This window comes from Alosa sapidissima, chromosome 1 (genome assembly GCF_018492685.1).
Source record: "Alosa sapidissima isolate fAloSap1 chromosome 1, fAloSap1.pri, whole genome shotgun sequence".
Lineage (NCBI taxonomy): Eukaryota > Metazoa > Chordata > Actinopteri > Clupeiformes > Clupeidae > Alosa > Alosa sapidissima.
Window position 1 is genome coordinate 21,529,319 of NC_055957.1, and position 27,568 is coordinate 21,556,886.

Sequence of the window (27,568 nt, forward strand, 5' to 3'; positions counted from 1 at the left end):
TGTGACCTAACATAGTCAAAACTGCACGAAATTGGAAGTGTAGGATCATTATGACACCCTCTGAATGCACGCCAAGTTTCGTGGAATTCCGTTCATCGGGGGCCACACCATAAATTAATTTATGTTACTATACACCAACTGGCCTGTAGGTGGCCAGAGACAGTTTTCTGTGAATATCTCAAGAACCGTAGGGCCTAGGAGGTCCACCTTTTTTTTGTATGTTGGTCTTAAGGGGTTATGTCAAGCTATCCCATTATCACTTATTTCATGTATAGCGCCACCTAGTTAAAAATTAAAAAGCAAAACATCTCTGGCTGACATGGTCAAAACTGCACGAAATTGAAAGTGTAGGATCATTATGACACCCTCCGAATGCATGCCAAGTTTCGTGGACTTTCGTACATGGGGGGCCTTACAATAAAATAATTTATGTGTACATTTAGTGACCGTACACCAACAAGGATTCCCGGGACACTGAAAGACCGGGGTACGCGAAACTTGGTGGGCATGTAACCCCACATGGATAGCATGGAAACATCGCTTTTTGTTTTGATCTGTAGCCCCCCCGCTGGACTGGACCCCCCGAAAGGAGGGTAGGGCAGACACAGTTTTCTGTGAATATCTTGAGAACCGTAGGGCCTAGGATGACCAATTTTTTGCATATGTTTGCCTCCAGGGGTCATGTAAACCCATTCCATATGCACACATGTGCATAAACAGATACACACGCACACACATACATTCACAGTAATCCTACGTATGACACATACTCACACAGTAGACATATATACGCATGCATGCACATGCACACACACAGGCACATAAACAGGCAAACACACAAGCACATGCACATGCACACACACACACACACCCACCCACACACACATAAACATAAACATGTACACGCACACATGCACACAATTCAAGAATTTCTCAGAATTATGAACAGGCAAGATGGGGGTGGGGTTGTATAAAATGTATATTACATGTGAAATCTATGAACTAATCATGTTTTGGTACTTGTTGTCTAGCAGATACCAGTGAGAATTGAGTGTGCATAATGCAATTCAGTGAGACAGTTAGAATCATATATGCCTTTCAGCGTGACTTATTTTTGTGGAAAACATGTGCTGGACTGGGCGGCGGTCATATTTTGTACCGCTCTGCGGTACATCTAGTTACCCTGATTATTGTCCATCTGGCAGAGTATTTATACCAACCTTAATTACTCCACTTTTTTTTAATTATAGACCAGTGATTGCTGCTGGTATGCTGTTTGAACAGCAGGTGACATCTTGATTTGACTCTGTTGGCATTAGAAATGGAAGCAAAGTCACCCCCTGTCAGTGAGGTGCACCATGTGTTAATGTTATTAACATAGGCCTAGCATGCTGTCTGTGAATACATAATGTGAGTTATAAAATACCCTACATGCTGTAATTCACTATGAAACAAATGTACAGGACTGTAAGGTGTGCGCGGGAGCAGCAGTAGCATTGCTGCTTCAGAAATGGTTGTCCCGGGTCTGAAACTAGGATAGGACCTGATGTTGCGAGTCCCAAGTTCTTTATGGCTTTGGGTGAAAACAACTGTTAAATCCCACTCACTATCGTCCCGTCATGTAGGCTACTCCTGCCCATGGTGTCTGTCAAATTCATCTGCCATAAAGCACTGGCAGCTCATATTACAGTTTTTCTTGGTCGCTTAAATGCTTGTGTCAACTCTTACATCACACTTTCAAAACAATTAACACGCAGATCTAAACAAAAGCACTCTGGCCAAAATGCCACATTTTGCTTGCAAAAAGTTCTTACTCTCTCAAAACATTTAAAACATGCAGCAAAAGCTAATTTTGCCTTCAAACAACACATATTGTAATCAAATCACTGTGTGATTTCAAATCAATCATTACACACTGGACAACTAAATGCAAAACATAGTTCCCAATGTGAGAAGTTTCAGCCATTTTTTCTATGTCTATGTCAAGTCATTGACATGTATGATCTACAGTTAGCACCTAGACAAGACAAATTTCATTGAACTACAACTTGCCATTTTTCATTGAAAAAGACCTACAGTAAACACCTGGACTTGTCAGCTTTTGTACTGTTTTCTTTACCAAATAGGCAATACAGTACTTTCTCTAAATGTGCCTTAGATCCATACTTGCAAATAGCAACACAGAACAGACATGGTATCTCTTATGGATAATGAATGATTGCTGATTGAAGAATTGTGCAAAAGAGATTCACACAGGTGTATCATAGATTCAGACTTATGCAATGAATCTCTACCACCTGTGAATAGATGTTTTCTTTTAGTTTAGCACTGGGAAAACAATAGTGTTTGGGGTCTTTGAATGACATCTATGTTAACTGTTTTACAAAAGGCTGTGAGAAATGTGTGAACCCAATAAAACTGTGTGAGCACATTTGCAAGAGATGACTTCTGCTGTGCAAAGAAAGTGTTCATGAAGAACAAGTGGATCCCAGTTTCTTTAAGCAGGTCAAAGCAATCAAGAAAAACTGTAATAGTGTGTATAATTCTGATGAGTGTGGCTACAAAGGATCCTAGAAGAATCTGTTAAATAAGTATGCAATCTGTTATAATCTAATGGATTACCTTGTGTTTTTGCCTATACAGGAACTCCACAGAACACTGGATAGCTATGAACAATACTTGTGAGAGCATTAAGTTCAGCCAACAGGTTTAGGCCCTTCACACTCTTGTCTCTGTTTTGATGTTAATGTGTGTGGTGGTCCCAGTTCATTTTGATTGTTGGCAGTCCCACTGTTAGTATTCCGCAGGGACGTCTGCTTTGCCATGCTGCTGGTTATGCAACATAATGAAGGTCAAACAGAAACCGGACTGCATGTTAAATAGCTTCTCTCTGTACTGGAGGTGACTATAAGGATCTTAACCCAAGCAGAAAAACCGACATAATCTGTGAGTGACTGACTGGTGTCATCTATTTTTAAGGTATTTCTATTTGCATGCTGTTGGAAATCCCTCAACTTCCTTTCATTCTGTTTACATTGGCAATGAGCTAAACTAAACATCTAATCAGTAAACAAGCTATTTAAAGAGATAAACTACATCTACAATAGCAGAGGCATGGCATAGTTCACTTCCTTCTGTGGCCTTAGAATGAATTGAAATTCATTGAAAGAAAGCTGATCTCGCCTCAGTTTCAGCTGTAGGGGTTAACATGTGCACTAAACTATCACCTAAAGCTCAGTTTCAGCTGCATGGGTTAACATGTGCACCTACTGTATAGCTCAGGTTCAGCTGCAGGGGTTAACATGTGCACTAAACTAATCACCTAAAGCTTCAAAAATCTTGTTGCTGTTGTTTTCCAAAGGCAACAACTGCTGGTTACCAATCATAATGCCACAAGGCAGCACAAGGGCATTGATACCAGTTATTTTGAGACAACAGATATAACATCAAGATACACATCCTGGAGTCAACACCCTTGTTCAATGGTCAGGTCTCTAGGGCCAAGTACAGGACAGATGTGTATGTCTGAGAGTTCAGACTGAGTACCATGTCTTCAGCCAGATCCACAGACCTCATGATGGCCATCATCCCATCCACGTGTGAAGTATGAATGCTCCTGAAGTGCTTTCTCCAACTGAAAACAGGAAGCCCACTCACTCTATGGTGCTCCTGTGGTTCTACCTGCTGAGTCCATCCAGGGGTTCCCATGCAAGGGCCACTGTTTGAGTGCAACACACAAACACATGATATGCTTCACTCAAAGTACACACACATACTTTCCCATACTGCGCAAGAACCCTGAATAAAAATAATGCCATTTTTGTGTTGCAGGGGCACTATTTGCTGTTACACTGATGCACATGCCTCCATGGACAGTTCTGGGCAGCGATGGTAAAATGTCCTTTTAAGAGCAATACCTGAGGAGGCAGCGGGTCTCACCTCCTCACCACTAGATAGTGATCCATCATTTCCTTTGTTCTGAAATTTCCTGTCTGGGAGCCCAATCGGTCATCGTCATCAGTCGTGTTCAACCCTACTGAGGCAGCGTTGGGGTGTGTTCAGGATTGCTGCTCATGTTCTGCGCCACACAGAGTTGTAAAATCATTCGCTTTATACCGAATAATCATTTATGTCACTTGTCATTACAAATCAGAGACACAGAAAATTGTGTTTGTTTAACAAAGATCAACACAGTTACCACAAAGAATTGTATCTGTACTCTGTAATCTGTAGAGGGCCAGGCCTGCTAAATACACCTGTGAAAACTGTTAATCCTGCACTGCTAACAGGCAAACTAATCCAGAAGAACAGCCTGTGACTCCAGCGCATTTGTAAGTACAGCACAGGAAGTTCCTGTTTAAATGAGAGAGAGCCCTGTTGGGGAAAAGGGAAAAAGTGTGGTTTGGAATATGGTTAGATTAATTGTGCAGGTGGAAGTGACACAGTAGAGACAAGCCGTGACTGCGCAATGCCAACAACACTTTTCAAAACCGTTCACAGCAAACACGTTAGTCATAATGCCACTCTCCGGGATCTGTGTAGAGTATGCGAATGATTAAATGGCATCGTAAAATGTTACAGTGCATGTAATTCCCATTGCAGAGAATAACGGCCTCTTGCAACTCCATTGATGTTTCCATCAAAAGCACTGTTGATGTTCTTCACCAGTGAATATAAGCTCTCTCTCTCTCTCTCTCTCTCTCTAAACAAACCCATCAAAATAGTAAATTCACAATTAGTGAGTGCTCATAATTAAAGTTCAACGTGACTAACAATGCAATGGGGTTTCATATAAAAATGAAAGGCACTAAAAAGCTAATTGATGCAAGGTTTGCTACCCATACATACATACAGCATATTTTGTGTGATTACCACATAAGCTGAACCCATTCAGAAAGAGAGATGTCAGGCTGTAAGGCAGTGATGGAAAAGCTGAGCTTTATTTGTCAAGGACGCCATGATGGCACAGCCAATCAGCACAACAAACACACCATGATTAGACAACATGCATACAGGCACCTCATAAACATTCCTGTTTTTTCTGCCTCGTGATTCAGCATTCTCACTCATATAGATTCACATCATTTATATTATATAATATTATATCTGATAAATAAAACAATCAAAATGGCATGCATCTGAAAGTCTGTCTCAGGGTAGAGAATCAGACAGCATACAGTGCTTTAGAGCTCTTTGTGTTTGTTCTGTCCACTTTAAATATAGAATAACATATTTGTAAGTTCCTTGAAGGGTTATTCAATAACAGAGCATTTCTTGCAGAAGGACATGAAGGGCATTCAGTGCCCTTTTCACTGCAGCATCCAGTAGTGTAATGGTGCAGTTATCAGACACTATTACTTCTACACCATGTAAACAACAATGACCTTAATTCACACTTAGAGTACACAACATAATAGGAGTATGTGTGTGTGTGTGTTTGTGTTTGTGTGTGTGTGTGTGTGTGTGTGTGTGTGTGACCATATTCCTTCACTTCTTCCGTGGGACTTTGTCACCAAGTGGCACGTTATCCATCAGCATCTGTGAGGAGAAAACAAAATGACGTCACTTAGGCAAAAATGACAACAAACAAACAAACCCTGAGCCCTGACTGACACGCCATCACACTGACTCACCTTCAGTAGTCGGGAATAGTACGTCCTGTCGTCCTCCGCCTCCCCCCTTGGCACCTCCACTTGGTATCTCCGACAGGCCAGCAGCAGCTCATTGGCATTGTACAGCGGGGCCGGGTCAATGGAGTGGCCGTTGATGAGGCTGACCAGGTACTCTCTGTAGTGCTTCCTATGGGGGGGGGGGGGGGGGGGAACAGCCGTTTATTGGAACATTTCAACCCATGAAGAGAGAGAGAAAGAGGGAGAGAGAGAGAAAGAGAGAGAATGAGAGAGAAAGAGGCAGATAGATGCCATGTTTGCTGACCAGTCTGTCCTCTGAGTCACCTCCTCACTCCAGGAACTCACTGTGAGCTGCTGCTGACTACATGACATGTTTAATGGAGGCAAAAAGCAATGCCTTTTACTGTAATCTTTCAATCTGTATAAATGAAGGACATCCATTTCAGAAACATGATGGGGGAAAAACTGGTGACAGTAACAGTAACATGACAACAAAACAGGTTTTAAAAATAGAGGCCTTGCAGAATGGAGGCTGTGTGAATAGTTCACACAGTCCAATGTATGACAACAGCGCTGACAGCACACAAGCACTGTACCCACACAGACAAACATTTCACTCCACGCACTCCAATACACACACACCAGGGTGTCTACAGGTATAAACAAGTTCAAGTTAAGACTTTTTTTTGTAAGAGATTGTATTTCATCCTCAAGTTTAATCTCAAATTTCATTTAGAAGTGGTATTAAAAGCTAATATGTAAGGGATAATGTATAGAGCGCCTCCGCTGGAGCGTCGGGGTCCTGTTCGCCCTGTCGGGACTTATTTTCCGATAATGACCGGCGTTCTATACATCCACCTGCTTATTACATGGCTACTTGCCTAAACCAAAAAATAAACTCCACATGATATGACTCTACATTGATTTGTTAGTTTAATTTTTTGCTGAGAAACAAATAGTTCCCAACAAACGCCGAACTTGAATCAAACATTCTTTAGAACACAGCTGATCAACCGTCTGCTTTCTCTTTTGAATGAAGTTCCATTGCAAGAAGTGACCTGACTACTTGCGGAGTGATATGGAAGACGTGAATAAGAAGCACAAAACCCATTTTACTTGACAGCGGTCTGTTATACTTAGTAAATATCAGACCACCGAATGTTGGGAAGGCCCATTCAAGTGAATAGAGCATTCTGCAGCATTACGAAGAGCCGTGTAATAAAATCCAATACCATGGAACAGTATGTTAAAATGACAATAATTGGTTTGCCTTTCTCAAACTTCTTTGACCTGAGCCCTGGCCATGGTAGATTTCAGGGTCATAGGGTCATAGGGCACACCTCACCCTTGCAACATGCACATCAGACCGCTTTACTAATGTAAAATATAATTACAATAGTTGAATTGCTTTACTCAGCATGTTTGAGAAATGAGAAATAATTTCCAAAACAACAGCAATTATATACTGTAGGTGCCATTGTTTTGGGATGTTTCCCTCAAGCAAGTATTATGGAACCACGGACTGAAAGAAAAAGATACTAAAAATTAAGTTTGCAGGAAGTTATTACGCTGGTGGGAAGGTTAAAAAAGTTAATGTAATAACTTCCCACAAATGTAATAAATCACTGATTTAGTGAAACGTTATCTGTTTTTATCAATTGTACGGTATACTTGTCAACAATTGTCTAAACCAATCTTCATTTTACATGATTCTGTTGGATAAATTCATTGCTGTGGCAAAATGTGTTAGTTCAATGTAATAACATTTTTTAAAGAGAAACTTGACTAGTTTGTGTAGTTCAGTTATTTGTGGTTTCAGGAAACCTCTCAGCTATACAGGAAAAATAAATGAAAGTGGTCCTTCAGAAAGAATAATGTTGTGTCCCTTGCCTGTTTTTTTTATCGTTAATCAGTGACCATGTACACTGTCAAAGAGATTTAATCTGACCCAATGTTCCCACACCTTCTTGAAATTCATTGACTTTTCAAGGATTTCCCAGGTCCAATTCCCTCAAATTCAAAGACCCAACAGTTTAAGACATGAATCAAGGTTAATTGTTTACAATAACTTTATAGCTTTACAGAAACTCAGAGACAACATTTAAAAAAGCAAAAGCATCACGGTCAATTGTGCTATGTTTCAGTGATGGCTGACAAAGTAGTTCTCTTGCCTTCTCTAACAGAACATGCCGTAAATCCTCAAATTGTGGCCGCGGTCTTTTATTTATTTAGGCTGCGCAAAGCACTGGCCTTTATCTGGGGCAGGCCTTTTTCTTATTAGGCTTCTGTCGTAGACTTTTATTCTTAGAAATAAAGTAAAAGGCTACTCTTAAAGTGGGCCACCGCTATTAAACACTTCCTGTAACCGGCATACCGGTAGGCTATCAAAAGCAGAAGATTTTCGGTTTGGTTTGGGATTTAATTTACTTTTGGATTGTTTTATTGCTAAATGTTAGGACTGATGGGCACTGAAATCTGGGGGGTATTTGATGGTTCACTGTTAAGTTTCATGTAGTTGAAAGAGTGTCAGGATTTTCACCCACTGTTTATTGCGAGACAAGGCAGCCGGTTTCATTCACTCATTGAACGTGCGCTGTGCTGTAATGGAAACCTTATTGCGTAGCCAAATAGCCTAAATTGAGTTATTTTTTTAATTATGCACAATTTACTTTTTATTAAATTCGTAGGTTGGAATGCCTCGCGGCAACAATTGTGTTTAAATGTAGTAGTAGCCTAGTAACTGCTTCAGCCTCTGGCAAGCTCAGAAGGGGACGGCAAGCGCCTGGTAGCTTGAGAGGGACATGTTGGAGACCCATGGTGTAGGACAACGACTTTTCATTGGCAACAATATTAAACCTACCAATGTGAGGGGAAAATGACAAAGATGGACCTTAACCTTTGATTTGATACTCGTGTTTCTGTAAGATTTTAAACAGAAGAGTCCATTCAAAAGTGTAAGTTTAGCCAAGTTTGTGTATGTTCCTTATAAGTGATACTTCTAGTGCAGTGTGAATTCATTCTTCCGTTGGAAACTAATCTAGTTCTTAAAGTTCTTATTATTTGATACTTCTGTTCCGATAACAGATGTTCAGATGGCAAATCATGTGTTGTATGATGTTAGAAATGTTCTTAATGTCCTTGATTCTTAAATAACCGATTGTATTGACCAAGTCATGTGTGTGCAGAGAGGGTGTAATGATGCAATGATACAATGAGATTATGACACTTTACGAGGTATAAATGCGTGTGTGAGAAACAACTGATTGTCTCTTGGGTGCACAGACTTTGTCTTTGTATCCTGATTGCCTGATGCTTATGAGACCTCTCTGCACAGAGATTAATAAACTCCTAACAAGAAAGACAAACCTTATTTCAGACTCACTCAGTATTTACAGACATTTAAGCTAAATTTCTTCCACACCAACAATATAAAATATTAAGAAGAGCTCTTTTATTTAATTGAGTTAAATCGAAACAATGTCTTCTAGTGCTCGTGGACTGACAGCCCTACTGGTAGGCAATTATTACCCCGGCTTGTATTTGGGGGCCAGCCTTTATTTGTCCGAATCGACCACGCCCCTAGCTATTATCCGAGGTCCAGCTATAAATAGAATTCTGGACATAATTTTAGGACTTACAGTACGGTATACAAATTTAAACAGTTTTAATTACCCATGTCTATTTATGTCTATTTTCAAAGCTATGATTTCCCCCCTCATTTTCATAGATTCTCATGGCTTTTAAGGACTCGTGGGAACCCAAAGGACCGTTAGAAGGTTTATTTGCACACTTGCCATGTTCTCCTTTTTAGCAACATACACACATACTGTACATGATGCTGCATCTTAACATATGGAGGTGAAAGGTCAAGTGTTCCTACTGTCCATAAAAGATAACACGACTGTCCCACGCTTCAGTTGATTGCTGAGAGTTGGCCAGTCCTCTTGAGCGATGGTTGCCTTAAATAGAAATACCTATGCTGAAATTTTCCTGTGTGCCCAGTAAATATTCAGTCGAGCACTTGTGATTGTATCCATGTCATTTAGGGTCCAGGTTGACAGAAAAAAATAGGGTTAGTCAAGGGTTATGGTAAGGGTTAAGGTTAGGGTTAGGTGCCTTCAAGTTGACGTTGTGGGCAAAGACAATCAAGTGATTAGGAGCATGCTCTTATGACAGGAGCATGCTCTTAACCACACATGTCATGTCAGTTGACAAAGTACCATCAAGCCCATTTCCTTTTTAATTCTACTATTTCACAATTATGCTTTTGGGGGTGTCTTGTAATGTGTAACCTACAGTATAGTGTCGCCTGCATCTGTACTCCCTCTCATTTGAAAACGAAGAAAAGGCAGGAACACAATGGGGGGGGGGGGGGTGATGGTGACAATTGTTGACCTTACCCTTACAATTGATAAAACACATACCATTTCACTAAATCAATGATTTATTGCATTGGTGGGAAGTTATTACATTAACTTTTTTTAACCTTCCCACCAACGTATTAACATTCTGCAAACCTAATAATTATTGGGTTATTACGTTGGTTGGAAGTTATTACGTTGGTGGGTTTAAAACGTGCAGAATTTTACTGCCTTGGTTTTTACGGTTTTCACTGTTGGTTATTAATGTCAAATGAGTAACAGGCAACACAACTATTGGCAAACTTTTACATAGCCTCCTTCTAGCCATCAGTTAGCTCACGTCATGTTTGCTTGTCAACTGCTCACCAGAAATGAACATTGCATGATAGTCCTCTGCGATCCAAGACAGGTTCTCTTCAAGTTGTTTGGTTTTTCAATATTTATTTTAACTAATCAAATAGCAAACATCCTGACTTACATCCACATCTCATTTCCAAATAATAGCCTACAGACACGGACACAAGTTGCACCCTGGGTCTGAGTGTGTGTTAGTGTGTGTGTGGGACGGTCACTCACTCGCAGAGGCCTGCCTGGCCAGGCTGTGTTTGAGCTCCACAGGCAGAGTCAGACTGCTGGCCCCCCTCATCCTTCTGTTCGATCACTCCACACAAACCTGAATCACACACACACACACACACACACGAGAATGGGAGAACGGGAGAGAGAGGGACTGAGAGTGTGAGTGAGTAAGAGCAAATGCAAGTGAAATCGTGTGTGTGTGTGTGTGTTGCTTTCTAGAGAGAAGAGGCAGAAAAAGCGGCAGGATGGTGGAGGTCTGGGCGACGTGTGAAGTGACCCAGTGGATGCGGAGGTGTGTGTGTGTGTGTGTGTGTGTGTGTGTGTGTGCGACGTACGAAGTGAGCCAGTGGATGCGGAGGTGTGTGTGTGTGTGTGTGTGTGTGTGTGTGTAACGTGCGTAGTGAGCCAGTGGATGTGGAGGTGTGTGTGTGTGTGTGTGTGTGTGTATGTAAGTATATAAGTAAGTATATAAGTATGTATATATACTCTTTTGATCCCGTGAGGGAAATTTGGTCTCTGCATTTATCCCAATCCATGAATTAGTGAAACACACTCAGCACACAGTGAACACACAGTGAGGTGAAGCACACACTAATCCCGGCGCAGTGAGCTGCCTGCAACAGCGGCGCTCGGGGAGCAGTGAGGGGTTAGGTGCCTTGCTCAAGGGCACTTCAGCCGTTCCTACTGGTCGTTGTTCGAACCGGCAACCCTCCGGTTACAAGTATGAAGCGCTAACCAGTAGGCCACGGCTGCCCCACAATGTGTGAAGCAGCACAACAAGTCTCTCTCATTGTGTCCTGTTTTACGCCTCCATCATGCTGGGCCTACTGATGCTAACCCTAGAGATAGAAATAAAGATAGATAGAAAGGCAGAAACGAAAGAGAGAGAAAGAACGAGGGAGAGGGAGAGAGAGATAGATAGGTAGAAAGAAACAAGAGAGCGAGAGAGAGAGAGAAGTGGGTAGATAGATAAATACCGGTAGATATATAGATAGAAAGAAAGCAAGAACCCACCTGCCTGAGTGCCAGGAGGTGTGTCTGTGTTGAATGCCACCCCTTCTTTCTAAAAAACAGGACAAATAATATATAGGACAAACAAAATGGCTGTGCAGCACAGAGAATGTAAAGACACATTTTTGATCATATTTGTTGAATATTTCTGTGTACAACGAGGAACTGTGGGTCTGTTTGCACCTGCTGTGGTTGTGTGTGTGTCTGTGTTTATTATGTATGTGTGTTTACATATGTTTGTGTTTATGTCTGTCTTTCTCTTTCGCTCACTGTGTGTGTGTGTGTGTGTGTGTGTGTGTGTGTGTGTGTGTGTGTGTGTGCGTGCATGTGTGTGTGTACCTGCAGCAGGGCCTGCAGCCTGGCAGGCTCCCAGTCTCGTAGGTAGAAGAGGCAGTCTCTGGGGTGATGGGCGTGCAGCCCCGTCACACTGCACTGGATCACCGAGCACGTCTGAGTGCAGTGCAGGGGGGTGGGGATGGGGGGCAGACCCGTCAGTCATGCCCCATCACACATGCAGATGACAAGTAAACAAATCAACACACCTCAACCCACTCTCTATAGCCACACATGCCACAAATCTCTTCTCTGAGATAACCTGCTACACAAACGCACTGTATGTGTGTGTGCATATCTAGGCAGACTGCATGTGTGTGCATATCTAGGCAGACTGTATTCAAATGTCTGTAAAATGGCTTGTAAGATATTGGGCACCAACTTATGTATCTCTAACAAACTGTGACTAAGCAGTTTCAATATAAAGGATGATAAACACACAGACATTTTATATACTTTATTTAATTCCACTTCACAAGCCAAGTTTTATTAGGAATCAAATTTCTAAATAATCAAGTAGATTAAAGCTATTCAGCAATCTATGATACGTTTTAAGCACGCACACGCACGCACGCACGCACGCACACACACACTTACCGTGTGGAAGGGGTTATTGCAGCCACTGCAGAACTGGTATCTGCACTGTGAGCAGCAGAAGTGCATGCAGCCACCTCTGGCCAGAGCGTACTGGAACCTGCAGTTAGGACAGGCTACAGGGAGAACCAGGGAGGTAGGGAGGGAGAGAGGAAAAGAGAGGGAGGGACAGAGGGAAAGAGAGGGAGAGACGGAGGGAGGGAGAGATAGGAGAATAGGGATAATGAGGGAGGGGGGAGAGAGAGAGAGAGAAAGAGACGGGGAGTGAGGAAACAAGCAACAGGACATAATGAGAATAAACAGTGGAGACAGGGAGAGAGAGAGAAAGAGTAGAGAGACAGACAAAGACAGACAGACAGAGACAGACAGAGAGAGAGAGAGAGAGAGAGAGAGAGAGAGAGAGAGAGAGAGAGAGAGAGAGAGAGAGAGAGAGAGAGAGAGAGAGAGAGAGAGAGAGAGAGAGAGAGAGAGAGAGAGAGTGCACTGTGCATAACCCTGAATTGAGAGCTGAAATGAGGGCTTATTATTCCAGGACTGGAGAACCACATCCACTGACCCAGGCCTGACATGTAGCGGAGAGGAGAGCTGGCCAGTCAGCTGCAGAGAACTACTGACCTCTCAAAGGCCTGTCAACCGTCCTGCGCGCTCTCTTTACTGAGCAGGGAAATGGGCAGAGAGGGGAATAACTGATAGTTCAATTTTACACCACTCTTCACCTGACACAAACCCTCTCCATTTCCAAATCCACTCTTCACCTGACACAAATCCTCTCCATTCACTATGTCACTATGTGGAATCACAATCACTATGTAGAATCACAATCACTATTTAGCATCAAAGTCACTATGTAGAATCACAATTACTATTTAGCATCACAGTCACTATTTAGCATCACAGTCACTATGTAGCATCACAATCACTATTTAGCTGACACTATTCAGCTGAGTTTCCTCCATCACAATGAGTGTGCATGACAGCATTCATGATAATAAACCATTTGCTGTCCTAATCACTTTCAATATAACGTGTGTTGAACTGAACACTCTGTCTAACTGCCCGGTTGGAGTCCTTGGGATCTGTTCCTGACCACGGTGACCAGAGTGAATGTGAGTTTGGCAGAATCGGGTGGACTTACTGATGCCGTTGTCACGCAGGTATCCGGCCAGACCCTGTCTCTGGTACTCAGGGTCATTCTCTCGCTTCCACGACTGGAACTGCTCACAAGAGAGACCAGTGTGCTGAGACTCCCACTGTTGGACAGAGAGAGAGAGAGAGAAAGAGAGAGGGAAAAGAAGGAGAGATAGAGGAGAGAGAGGGGAAAGAAAGAGAGAGAGAGAGCAGAAAAATGAGAAAGAGAGGGAGTTCAAGTGATAGAAAGATGAAGGGCAGAGAGAGGACAGAGTGAATGGCAGGATAACTTCTGGACATTTAGTGGGTCTTTTCAGAGTGAGATCAAGAATGCTCATTTAATGAGGTAGCATTGTGGCATGATGCTTACAGGCTTCTTGCACTGGGCACAGAAACTGTTGCGGCACTGGAAACAAGTGACCTTGAGCTGCTCGCCGTCATAGATGAAGCCGTAGGAGCACTGAAAAAACACCCGCATCAATAAAGCAGTGAGAGAGAAAAGCAGCACGCTTAACACCATTAGTGTGCTGAATGCTCTGAGGTGGTATGCTGGTCTATGGGGTCTTAGTTTCATGAGGTGGTGTACTGGTCTATGGGGTATTAGTGTCATGAGGTGGTGTACTGGTCTATGGGGTATTAGTGTCATGAGGTGGTGTACTGGTCTATGGGGTATTAGTGACATGAGGTGGTGTACATTTCAAAATAAATATAAGTTGAAGCATATTCTAGTTAGCCTGCTGAGACTGCACTAAGTTATAATGTAAACAGAGTGGACAGAATATGAAAAAAGCGGACAGATTTCCAGTTTCATGAATAAGGCGGATTGTGTGTCCTAATGGAATATCAGTGGACTCACGTGACTGCACCAGAGGAACTTGGGATCCTTAATGAGGGCCTGTTCGGTCAGCTTCTTATGAAACAGCTCGTACACCTCAGGTTCTAAACACTCTCGGAGCTACACACACACACACACACACACACACACACGGTTTAAACTTGAAAGATTGATGACTAGAAAGCCCCCCCAGACACACACACACACACACGCACGCGCGCGCGCACACACACACACACACACACACACACACGCACACACACACACACGCACACACCTGAATGTCAAGAGTGGAGAAGTAGCTGTTGAGGTGTTCGGGGTCGTTAATGTCGGGCTCCCAGCACACAGGGCACACCATGTCTCTGATGTGCTTGTCCCTCACGGCGATGGTGAAGTGCTGCTGGAAGCAGCTGCAGCACACCGAGCACTGGCACGACGTCAGAGACTGCATCTGGAGACGCACACAGGGACAGGTACCGCAACACTCTTACACACCCGGCATTTGGAGTGAGCATGCTCTTCAATTGGGATGTGTTGTGTGTGTGTGTGTGTATGTGTGTGTGTGCCGGACTACACCAGGAACACAACTGAAGTGTTATGACCGCGAAATGGTAACAATTAGTTTTGTGGTAACAATTAGTCTACTATAACTATAATAATGAAACTGGCTACAACAGACGTGAGAGCATTGCACACATTTAAAATAATTAAACCAGTCTTCTAAGACTATTTTTATGTTTTGCAGAAGGAACGTTTCAATTGCGCGGCCACACTGTTTATTTTTCTAACGCAGGAATGATCCCATTATAGTAACACATTCATATTGAAGTGTCTGTGAAAATCTATGAAAATCAGGCATAGAAAAGTAGGTCTGTGCACGGCAGGAACAAGTGTGCTCTTGACGGACTAGAGAGCCGCTCTCCTGCAGAAAACAAGACAGCAGCCTCTGCACAGAGTGGCTGCTCTCCTCCTGTGATCTCTGAGCCAAAGCAGGCTGCTGGTGCTGAAGCCTAACGTTGCTGCTTCTACACAACATCTTGGGTGTAGTTTTCCTCTTCTCCCTTCTACGCTCCTTTCTCTGCATCCATCCCCAATGAATTTTAAACTCAACATAGCGCGGAGTCATCTCGATGCTAAATGGAACAGGAGCCAAAGCTACCACACACAATTGACAAAGCTATTAAACACAACAAACTGTCAGGACTGGAGCTGTCCTCTCTTTTCCATCACCTCTCTCTCCCCCTCCGGCTCTCTCTCTCCCTCCATCTCCTCTCTCCCCCTCTCCCACACTCTTTCTCCTGCTCTCTCTCTCTCTCTCTCCCTCTCCTTCTGTCTCTCCCTGTCCCTCTCTCCGCGCCCCCCCCCCCCCCCCCCCTTCTCTGCCTGTAGAGTACCTTGCTGTGGGGAAAGACAGAGAGGCAGATGGGGCATTCTTTGGCGAGCACGCGCCGTATGAAGTCGCGGTCGTGGGACTCGCGCACGGCCTGCACCACGTCCTCCAGGGTGTAGGGGGCGGCGGGGTCCTGCAGCAGGGACAGGGCCAGCTCACTGCGGCCCCAGCTGGGCAAGTCGTACACCGCCAGCAGCCTGCGGCACACGCGCTGGAGGGAGAGGGAGACGGAGAGAGAGGGAGAGAGCGAGAGAGAGAGCGAGAGAGAGAGAGAGATGGATAGCAAGAGAGAGAGAGAGAGGGGGAGAGACATGCGGTAAAAAGTCTTACATTTTCAATGATACAGCACCTGCCATAAAAGCAGGAAGTAGTGGGTGAATGTGTGTTGGCGCGTTTGGAGTCATCTCAGATCACAGGCGCTGTGTGCCGACAAAAGGGCCCTGCAGGGCCTTGTCTGAGGAGCACATCCACAAAGACTGAGAGCCGGCCTATCACAGTTGACACACTGATGATGAAATGCTACCGCCACAGGATGACAGCAAAGGCATCCTCGCCCAGAGACCTCCACAGTTAAACCCCACACAGATGAGAAAGTTATAACAAATGATCCTCTTAACAGCTTTAGCCCTTTAAGAGCTCCATCATCTGCAGAACTGGTTGTTTTTAGCACAGTTGCTGGTACAGTTTTCTATCCGGACAGGTCAAGCCAGCCCATGTTTGTGAGCAGGTAGACTAGTGCTGTTTTTCACACTTCAATCTATCTGGATCACTGATACGAATGTCACCAAAATTAGCAAGATTAGTCACCTCATCCATAACAGTCTCAGTAAAACTGCTGAGATATTCTCAGCTGATGTGGCATCAGTGAGAGTGGATGATATACCAGCCAAGACCTACTTCTACTACGGTATATCATATTGTTTTATGATGTATACTCCTTGTGCTGTTTGTTGTAATGCTGGGGTACACAGGAAAAGAATCAGGAAAAATTGACAAATCTATAAGCTTCTTGGGACTTGTAAAGCTGCCAGTTACTGTAAAGTTGTCTGAAATGACCTGAACAGAAGATCTTAGGTTCTGTTCAATGTCCTGCTGTGGCGCTGAGCCTACCTGTTTGTCTGGGAGGTGGATGTTGATGGGGGGCTCAGGCTGGTCACTCCACATGCGCTGGTGAAAGGGCTCCAGGAGGGGGCGCTGCAGCACGGCCAAGGCGCCCCTCACCTCGCCCCCGCTCAGCCGCAGAGCCTCCCCGCAACGGGCCACGTCACTGAAGCCCAGCGCGCCCAGCTCCTTCACCTGCAACACCACAGGCACACGCTGACCAGGGCTGACCCGGGGGGAGAGCCACACTCTCACCCTCTTTAAACTGGGTAAGGGCTCACAAACACATCACAGACCAGAGCAGCAGCACAGAGGGCATGCTACTTTGTCTTGTTATTGCCATCTCCATATGTGTGAGCTGTTAAAAATAAGGGTCTTTTTGGCCTCTCTCGTTGTTACACTGTATGATGCTCTGCAACAAAGTCCTTGTGCTTTGGAAGCTCAACCTACACAGCAAATAACATACATTTGATACAGTACCTTAGGACATAACAGACTAACCACAATGTGTGTCTGCAAGGTGACTTGAGTAAAAGCATCTGCTATATGAATGACTGTGGTGTAGGTGCATATCCCATGATTAGCACAATTATATTCATTTGAACAGTGACAGGAAAAAACCCTGCCACTAGTATAGTCTGTGAAGTCTGCGGTGAGACTGACCTTGGCCTTTCTGTCCCTCAGTGCCTGTTTGACTGCCCGCTCGGTGTCGCCCCCTGCTGTCAGCCAGGCGTGCTTGGCCTCGGCTCTGGACAGCTGCACACCTCGGCTCAGTGGCTCCTGGGAGCCGTCAGCACGCTCCAGGGGCTCTGCATGGAGGGCTCGGGGACCCAGCGGCACCGTGGCGGCCCGGGCGCAGAGCACATCCAGCAAAGGGGGCAGCTCGGTCTTCAACCAATCACAGGGCACGACACTGCTGTCGCCAGAGCCGCGCACGCCCGCGTACACCTCCTCTGGACTCACCCCCTTCCGCTCGCCTTCCTGAGGAGTGAGAGGAGAGACCGAGAGAGCGAGAGAGAGAGAGAGGAGAGAGAGAGGAAAACAGAGTAATGAGAGAGCGCAAAGAAAGAGAAGCAAGAGCGACGAAGAGAGACAGAGGTGAGAGGCAGAGAGAGAGAGAGAGACAGACAGACAGACAGACAGAGAGACAGATAGAGAAAGGTTCAACAAAAAAGCCTCTTCTCTGAAAAAAAAAGCTTCAAAATCCCTGTCTACAAATCCACAGGCTTTAAAGTGTGTACACAACACACTACATACCCAACAAGCACACCCTCACACTTACACACACACACACAATGTCACATTATCAGAAGACACAATTTCAATATCACCACTTCATTAGGTCTGGGATGTTGTTTGGGAATAAAAACTATCCATCATTATATTACTTACCCATGGATGTGCCACAGCTAAAGACGACGTGTATGACACATAGCCAAGTAAAGTAAATACAGGTGACATATCCAATATCAAGGTGTGCAAGCTCATCTTTATGGGCAGTGTCAGCCAGGACCTGGCATACTGTATCTCTGTGCATGGAGTGGACCCAGCGCAGGGTACAGCCAGGCCCAGGGTTGACCAAAGTTATTACAGTTACAAAAATGCAGACTAAAACTAGCAGTCCAAAAAAAAATTCACTGCTCAAATAAATGCTAAATAAACTAAATCTAAATTAAAACTAAATAAAATGGAAAAATGCAAAACTGACTAAATTGAAATAAATTAAAGACTAAAGTAAATACAAACAAAACTAAGACTAGTCAATTCTACAAAATAAATATATAACTGAGTTTGTACTCATAACACTAACTAACACTAGGCGGAAATCAAGCAAACAAACTAAGCGACTGGAGTGATGACTCACGCGGATCAGCTGGATCAGCTTGAGTCCTTCCTCCCTCATCAGCCGCTGGCGCTTCACGTCCGGGTCATCGGACGCTGGGCCCTTGGTCTTGATGGACAGCTGTGGGAAGTCCCTGACTGGGGACGGGGTTCGCAGTTTGGGGGGCGAGGGGGCGGGCTCGGGCCGCGGGAGGTCACACATCTCGCAGGTGGAAGATGGTGTGTGATTGGCGTAAGTGCAGAACTGACACACCCACTGAGAGAGACAGAGGAGAGAGTCTTGTTGAAAAACTTTTTTCTAAATGTCACTTCATATGAATTTTGCTTGCAAAAGTGTTTCTTACAAAAGAGTCAAATTATTACACACAAACTGGTCATTATAAATGAGCGGTTTTATTTTATTAGCTTTGCTAGGACAAATATTGTAAAATGCTAGCATTTACCCCCACATTCTATATGGCTGGTTAAATGATTATTCTGTACACTAAGCGGTCAAGGAGTAGCCTGGAAAGCCAGCCCGGACTTAGCCCCGTCCATAAAATTTTAGGTTGGGAAATTGTGTCTGGACTTGTTCCATTGAGAAGCAACTATGCCCTAACCAGAGCATTTCGGACCAATCAAATTGTTTGGGCGGGCTTGTACGATAATGGACAGATGAGCAACAATGCCTTGTCTATCACGTCACCTGAGCATGCTGAGCACGCGGTTGATTTTGTTTGCAATAAAAAACGCTGTTGCTAGATGTTAGATTTTGCTATCGCCTGCTGTACTAGCATTTCTGGAGAAGAAGAATGGTTCAGGTGTTCTTTTTATAGCTCACGTTAGGCTATTTCATTACTCTGATTGGTTAGGTCTATCCAATTGAGTGCAGAGGCATTTTCCCCCCTGTATCGGTTGAAACACGCCCCATAATTACGTCCCAATGGAGCAGTATCAGACTCATATTCTGACTAGAATTGAGTATGACGATGTCAGGCTAGTCAAGGAGCTTAATGTGGTCAATCAAAAAGCGAGAGAGAGACAGACTGATACCTGACTCTCCTGAAGACCAAGAGTGGGTGCAGCCGGACGTGAGGGTGTGGCAGGCGGACGTGAGGGTGTGGCAGGCGGACGTGAGGGTGTGGCAGGCGGACGAGAGGGTGTGGCAGGCGGGCGTGTGGCCAGACGGGGGCGCTCACACACCTCACACAGAACACTGCTGCCCGAGTTGACCACTGTGCAGCTCTTACACTGCCACTCTGCCGGAGGAGGACACATCAGTTACCCCTGGGTACACACACAGCTCCTTCAGCTACCGCTGGGTACACACACACACACACACACACACACACCACCTTCAGCTACCGCTGGGTACACACACACACACACACACACACACACACACAACACCTTCAGCTACCGCTGAGTACATACACACACACACACACCTTCAGTTACCGCTGAGTACACACACACACACACACACACACACACACACACACACACACACACAGCACCTTCAGTTACAGCTGGTACAATACAATATTAGAATACAATATTACAGTGGAGGTGAAACAGAGAGATGGCAATCAAGAGAGAGCGAAGGAGAGAGAGACTGAGTGAAAGAAAGAAAGACCGAAATAATGAAAGAAACTAAGAAGGAAAGAAAGACAGAGAAAGACAGACAGAGACAGAGCGGCTGATCTCAGACCTGTGATAGTGGAGGGCTGCAACTCCTCCAGTGGTGCGCTAGTGGCTGCCAGTGCAGTGGCGGCCAGACGGGGGCGCTCACACATGCCACACAGCACCTCCTGCATCCGGTTCAGTGTGGTGCAGTGGACACACTGCCAGGAGGCCAAGGATGCACTGACGGACAGACAGGAAAGAACAGGACACCAAGAACAGACCTGTCAGAATCAATTATATTTCACATACAGGTACTTAAAGAAGCCCTATGCAACAATTTGAGCAAAAATGACCTTAATTATGCAGGTTGAGAGTCGTTCTGATGGTTCTACACTTTTTGGGTCGTTTGGTGGGTGCTTCGTCTCCCCCTAGTGCTTCTCCGCGGAAAAACCGAATATGCAACTTTCTGGTCGCGGTCCGAACATATCCGGATGTAACTCAGCGGAAGTATCCAATCGCGCCTTCGAAAATGTAGTCAGATTGTAGTTTCTAAGAAGACTGCAAAACGGACTCCGACTCCCTTGGGTGAACTTCGTTTTTGTAATGTGATTTGATAGTCTCTTGAACAATGTGTTTGCTCGACTGTTTTATTGTGAGCCCTGTATGTGTTTAGCTTGGTTTCTTGATGGCTACCTCGCTAGCTAATGGGGGTTTAGCGTAACAGTCACTTGCTACCAAAGCTGCAGGGGGAGCCATGTCATGAAAAATGCGAGCCCAAATCAGGCGAAAACCCAGAAACAGCAAAGGAATAACCAGACCTGCATAGGGCTTCTTTAAAACACCTCTAGTAAACTCAAGTCTCTCAAACACTGCCAATTAAACTGGCCTTGCAAACTATATACCATGCCACATGAAACCATGCTAGATGTACATGCTTTCCTTAGAACAGCTTGTATTGTATTGACTCTTAGAAGTAGACACTGTAAAAGTGACCAAGAAGTTCTACAGTAATTTGTAAGAGTGCAAAGTCTGAAGTCTAACTAATGCTAATATAACAATTAAGTCAAATCAATTTGTTAATTTAACACCATGGATGAGTCAAATGAGGGTCCACGGTCAGTGTAGGCAGCCGTGGCCTACTTGTTAGTGCTTCGGACCGGAGGCTTGCCGGTTCGAACCCCGACCAGTAGGCACGGCTGCCCTTGAGCAAGGCACCTACAGTAACCCCTCACTGCTCCCCGAGTGCCGTTGTTGTTGCAGGCAGCTCACTGCGCCAGGATTAGTGTGTGCTTCACCTCACTGTGTGTTCACTGTGTGCCGAGTGTGTTTCACTAATTCATGGATTGGGATAAATGCAGAGCCCAAATTTCCCTCACGGGATCAAAAGAGTATATATACTTATACTATATCTGTTTTATTTGGTTATCTTAGTTTACTTTGTTTAACTGCATACTTATTCTTATACTTTAAGCAGCAGGTGGTCACGTCTCTCCTGCTCACCTGATGGACTTGGAGGGTTTGTCGGAGGCCACGGTGATCCTGCTGTGGCTGGCGCGTGCTGGGTGGGAGTGGTACAGCCGGTCGCATTCCGAGCACAGCCTCTGCACGCAGACTGGACACTGGGCAGAGACTGGGAAGATCCCGCATATGGTGCAGTTATCTGCATAGGGACAGTGGGGCAGTGTTAATAGTAGTAGTCATTTAGTTTAATGCCATATCAGTGTCTATGGCTATATCGTTGCAAAAAACATAAAAAAAAGATATAAATTGGAGATTAAAACAAGCAAATTAGGGTGTTTTCACTCATAGTCCCTTAAAAGAACCAAACTCAGTCTACTAAAACAAAAGGAACTCCGTTCATTTTGTATTCACATTATGAGCTATGTAGCTGCTCTGGGTTATATTTTCATCATCATTCATTATCAGGTTGAAATAAGTATCATAATTGGTGTGGTGATTTTGTTTCATAAATTAATTTCTTTTCTGAAATATATATATATATATATAACATATATTCAGAATTAATTCTGGTCTGAATTAATTCTGAAAAAAATATTATAATATATATAATATTCTCTTGAACTGTCAGTCAACACGCCAGCCAATCACAATTTGTACTGTAATTCAATGGTAGGCCCGCCCCAACTGGTTACTGTTACTATGTCCAACTTTAGCTCACGTCCAAATGACAAGGGAACAAAAGCCCAACTGAAGAAGAGTTCGACAGAGAGATAACAGCCTAGCTACATTCTACATTGTTAGTTTGGATGAAAAGATTCAGTCTAATGTTAACATTAGAACAACCTTGTTTGGCTGTAGCCAAATTAGCTTACAAATGTCTGTATAAGTATAAGTATATATACTCTTTTGATCCCGCGAGGGAAATTGGTGGTCTCTGCATTTATCGCAATCCGTGAATTAGTGAAACACACTCAGCACACAGTGAGGTGAAGCACACACTAATCCCAGCGAAGTGAGCTGCCTGCAACAACAGCGGCGCTCGGGGAGCAGTGAGGGTGCCTTGCTCAAGGGCACTTCAGCCGTGCCTACTGGTTGGGGTTTGAACCGGCAACCCTTCGGTTACAAGTCCGGAGCGCTAACCAGTAGGCCACGGCTGCCCTATAGTAGGCCTATCATGAGCCCAAACCCATGGCGATTTGTGTTCACATTGCACACCGTGAACAACCGTGCCGCTGACTTCAAAGCGAACCGTGCAGAGACTACCTCCGTCTCAGTTTGGTTCGTGTTAGAGGGGTCTGAGTTTGGTTGGCGTGTTCACATAATGCCAAAAAAATGCCGAGTCATAGATAGATAAGAGTTCTTTTAACCCTTAAAGGTGTAGGTTTTTGAACGTTCTAAGTTCCGCAACAATTGAAGGTTCTAAAATTCTATGTTGAATTCAATGAACCCAGATATTCTTTAGAACGTTCATTTCCCAACATTCCCGTCACACCAGTGTGACGGTACTCCTTTAAGGGTTAAAAGCCTGAAAGGGAGCAAGTGTGAAAACACCCGCAAATAAAAGTAGACATTGAGGCAGAGAGTGTGAAACCAAGTGATTCATAACCAGCGACAGAATAGGAAGAACTGAGAATAGACAGATGAACCAGTGTGCAAGTGTGCAAATGAGCTGTTCAGTTTCAGTTCAGCATTTCAATATATTCAATTGATCCAGTTGAGAATTGAGAAACAGCAAGTACCAACTGAACTCAGGCTATACTTTCATCATTTAGCAGAGGGGCTCAAAAAGTCAAGGCTCAAGGCATACTATTTCATCAGTGTCTGCACTCCCTGGGACTCAAACCTGAAGACTCCAGTAGTCTCCTACCATTTCAACCTGGGGAGGCCAAACGTAGCCGTAAACTGAGGTGCACGGCACGCGTGTGAAGGGGGGGGGGGGACGCCCTGCGCGCGCTGGTGTGTGCATGCTCACCCTGCCTCTCAGTGGTCAGCGCGGGCTCCCGCTTATGGGCGGCTCTGCTAGGGTGGCAGTGGAAGGCCATGTCACAAGACTCACAGTGGTCAGCGCGGGCTCCCGCTTATGGGCGGCTCTGCTAGGGTGGCAGTGGAAGGCCATGTCACAAGACTCACAGTGGTCAGCGCGGGCTCCCGCTTATGGGCGGCTCTGCTAGGGTGGCAGTGGAAGGCCATGTCACAAGACTCACAAAAGCGAATAGAACCACACGGAGCACACAAGACAGAAGCCGTGCCACCACAGAGGGAACAACCTGCTCCAACCGAGAGTGGGCAGGAGAGAGAAGGAGAGACAGAAAGAGGGGAGAGGAGGGGAGAGGGACAGAGAGGGGAGAGAGAGGGAGAGAGGGGGATAGAGAGAGAGAGAGAGAGAGGGGGATAGAGAGAGAGAGAGAGAGAGAGAGAGAGAGAGAGAGGAAAGGCAGGAGAGAAAGAGAGAGTTCACTGTCTGATGAAAGCAATGCAGTGCAATGCAGCAGAGGTCCCGATAGGAAGCAAAGACAGTCAGCGAAGGCAACATCTCATATCAGCAGAATGAACTCAGGACAGAACGCCAGAAGCTGTTAAGAGACCAAACCTACCAGTGGACTTAGTAGAGGAGGATGCTTTGGGTGGAGTGAGAGATACCACAGGCTTATCCTGCTTTTCCCAAGGAGCATCAGAGGGGGAGCCCAACACCTTCTCCTCCTGGGGAATGGAATTCACATGTTTTTTTCACCTTAACATAACGTTTCCAAAATCAATTTAATAGCACATAACCTCATAACACCTAAGCACTTCTGCCACTGTCTGAGCGGCCCTCTATAGGTGATGACCGACCTAGCAACTTTCTAGTGACTGCTGTTGGTGCATTGGGGCAGCCGTGGCCCACTGGTTAGCACTCTGGACTTGTAACCAGAGGGTTGCTGGTTCGAGCCCCGACTAGTGGGCCGCGGCTGAAGTGCCCTTGAGCAAGGCACCTAACCCCTCACTGCTCCCCGAGCGCCGCCGTTGAAGCAGGCAGCTAACTGCACCGGGATTAGTGTGTGCTTCACCTCACTGTGTGTTCACTGTGTGCTGTTTCACTAATTCACCGATTGGGTTAAATGCAGAGACCAAGTTTCCCTCACGGGATCAAAAAAGTATATATACTTATTCCCCTCTACATTATATCGGAGTTATGGTCATATTTTGTTGCAAAAGACGCACGTTTCCTTTTGTTTATTATTGCGCTTCTGAACTGTAGGGGGAGCCAGAGAGCAAATCTTGTTTAGTGCTGCTTTAAAGCTAGCACAGGAATAAGATAAATACAGGTTGTATTTACATTTAGACTGAGATAGGGGGAGACATTTACATAGGGTGAGAAGAATAGAATTACCTGCTGAAATACTGATGGAACCAGTGTCTCAAAGAACTCTGGATGAGGATGAGACTCCTTTGGAGAGAGAGAGAGAGAGAGAGAGAGAGAGAGAGAGAGAGAGAGAGAGAGAGAGAGAGAGAGAGAGAGAGAGAGAGAGAGAGAGAGAGAGAGAGAGAGAGAGAGAAACACAAGAAACAGACAAACCCTTAAATAAAGATACTTAAAGACACTCCCCACATGTAACCTCTAGACTGATGGCTAAGATTGAGAGAAATCCAGACCTGGATGAGCATGTCTAGTTCCATCCTCAGACTCATGACCTCCAGCGTGACCGAGGACACCTTCTGAATATCTGGTTCTTGGACTTCATCGGGGAAGCTGAGACCATCAGCTTGTTGATTGGTATAGCCATAGAGACAGAGCACTGCCCGACCCCCCTGAAAAAACAATGAGAAAAACAACTGAAAGTCCCACTCTGGTCCTTCTGAAATGACACAAACCTTTTCACATTAGGATGGTATTGGAAGTGATGTGTCAAACACACCTTGTTAGACTTGAAGTGGTATACAGATCACTGCTACTATGCGTCTGTGCACTTACATGTTACTTCTATATATAAGTGCTCGCATGTGTTGTCGCGTGTACATGTGTTAACATCGGTGTATTATGTGTGTGCATTGTGTTTACTGTTAATCTGGAGCCACATTGTTGTGTGTTACTGTGTACATGCATGGTATATTGTTGAGATGACAATAAAATCTACTTGATTAATGAGAACACCTTCGACTACCTTAATGGCGTCCACTGTTGCTCTGAAGACAGGGTTATTGTGCTTTACAGTCCGCCAATACTTTGGCCTGTTGGAGCTGGTGAGATTTGATCCATACTTCTCTAGGATATTAAGAGCTGTGGAGAGTCTCTGCAAAGACCCTATGATCTAAAAGGAACAGCAGCAGATGCGCACACACACATGCACACGCACACACACACGCACGCACACACACACACACACACACACACAAACTGAATGATGAAAGAGGCCAAAATAAAGACAACTTAATTCTGAAAATTGTACGGCTGTCTTTAATATCACATTTCATATTTATATTGAAAAGCAAACAGTCAGGTTTTAATGTAATATGTCACCACTGACTATCAATTGAGTTTAATACAAGAAAATGTATGCATTCCTATGCTCACCTCTTTCTTGTTATTGCCAGCACTGTTTTCCTTCAACATCACCTCTGCTGAGATTTGTTGGTACTTGGCAGCAGGTGGTAGGGGAAGGTTGGCCATGGCACACACACCTGCCCGGACTTCATGGGCTGAGCACGGCGAGGAGAGACACGCCTCTGCCCTGCTTCTGACCTCCTCAAGCTCTTCAGACAGACTGTCCATGGCTAGAGACCGAGAATTTTCATTAACAATGAAACTCACAATAATAAACTTAGAACTCACAACAACAATCTCAAACAGCAATTTTACTTAGTTGAATACTGACTTTCAAAACCACATCGGCCCAATGATTTTCACTAATACCTAGCAGCTACACTATGAGCAGTGACAAGCAGAGACTAGGTCGGTAAGACAGACAAGACCTCACTGTGCACGATTGTCACTACAAGTGACTACAGTAGTGACTACTATAGAGCTACTCTTAGCCTGTTAAACCAGTTTGGTTGTCATTGTGTTGGTGGTAACACCTAGTAATTTGTTATTGAGGTGCGGTTATTTAGCTATAGCAGCTGGTAAAAATACAGAACTGTGACAATGGCATACTAGCTAGCTAACGTTAACTTAGCTATCTCAGGGACCCATGCCACTCACATTTTGTTTACATACCTATGGCGATAACTGTTTTTAAACGCAGATATAAAATCGGAGTGACGGCTCGTCGTAAATCAAATCCCACATGTTCTGTCACGTTGTATCCACCACTAGCTGCCAAATACAAAACATTATCGTGCTTCAAGACTCCATTGCATCTTGCTGCAACACAGTAACGTTAACCCTCGGACTGACAGAACCAACATGGCTGAGCCGAGCCTGCTATCGACTTTCTTCAAAATAAAAGATGCACGCCTCATAATTATTGTCAAGATGTCCATCTAGTGGTTTGTCAATGTCATTGCAGGCAAACTGGTGTAGGTCTCTTGACGAATTTCCACGTATTTAGGCTAATTCGTTTGTGGTAAGACTACTTCTAAGCACATGTAGAAACATCGCACGGCTTTCCCTTTGTTGTGTTTTTTGTTGATAAAATGTGGCGACCTACCGACAAACAGAAGTTGGCCTGCAGAGTGTGACGCAATGCAACACACCTGAATGCTATCTGGCAATTGCAGC

General features: G+C 44.7%; 1 protein-coding gene across 2 annotated transcripts; it reads right to left on the minus strand.

Moving 5' to 3' along the window:
- Nucleotides 1-4,921: 4,921 nt before the first annotated feature.
- LOC121679337 (E3 ubiquitin-protein ligase RNF31) lies at nt 4,922-27,400 on the minus strand. 2 transcript variants are annotated; one of them, XM_042058289.1, is made up of 23 exons: nt 27,050-27,400; nt 26,423-26,622; nt 26,013-26,159; nt 25,504-25,659; nt 25,241-25,297; nt 24,465-24,570; nt 21,910-22,069; nt 20,495-20,649; nt 19,837-20,042; nt 18,827-19,060; nt 17,626-17,943; nt 16,972-17,157; nt 15,866-16,072; nt 14,749-14,922; nt 14,493-14,591; nt 14,007-14,096; nt 13,644-13,758; nt 12,512-12,624; nt 11,921-12,031; nt 11,585-11,633; nt 10,568-10,664; nt 5,634-5,799; nt 4,922-5,538 (listed from the first exon to the last, which is right to left on the minus strand). In XM_042058289.1, exons 2-23 carry the CDS (start codon nt 26,618-26,620, stop codon nt 5,488-5,490), a joined length of 3,195 nt encoding a protein of 1,064 aa, XP_041914223.1. In that variant the 5' UTR covers nt 26,621-26,622; nt 27,050-27,400; the 3' UTR covers nt 4,922-5,487. The 2 variants fall into 2 exon arrangements, with proteins under 2 accessions (XP_041914223.1, XP_041914216.1); XM_042058282.1 differs by having other exon boundaries at nt 27,065-27,399.
- Nucleotides 27,401-27,568: the final 168 nt, after the last annotated feature.

Excerpts from the sequence above, each read along its gene's own strand:
- LOC121679337 (XM_042058289.1), bottom strand. The coding sequence starts at position 26,620 with ATGGACAGTCTGTCTGAAGAGCTTGAGGAGGTCAGAAGCAGGGCAGAG. Across the intron at positions 16,073-16,971 it reads TCCACCTCCCAGACAAACAG|CGCGTGTGCCGCAGGCTGCT; the intron begins GTAGGCTCAGCG and ends CTCTCCCTCCAG. Across the intron at positions 14,923-15,865 it reads CTGTCTTTCCCCACAGCAAG|ATGCAGTCTCTGACGTCGTG; the intron begins GTACTCTACAGG and ends GTGCGTCTCCAG.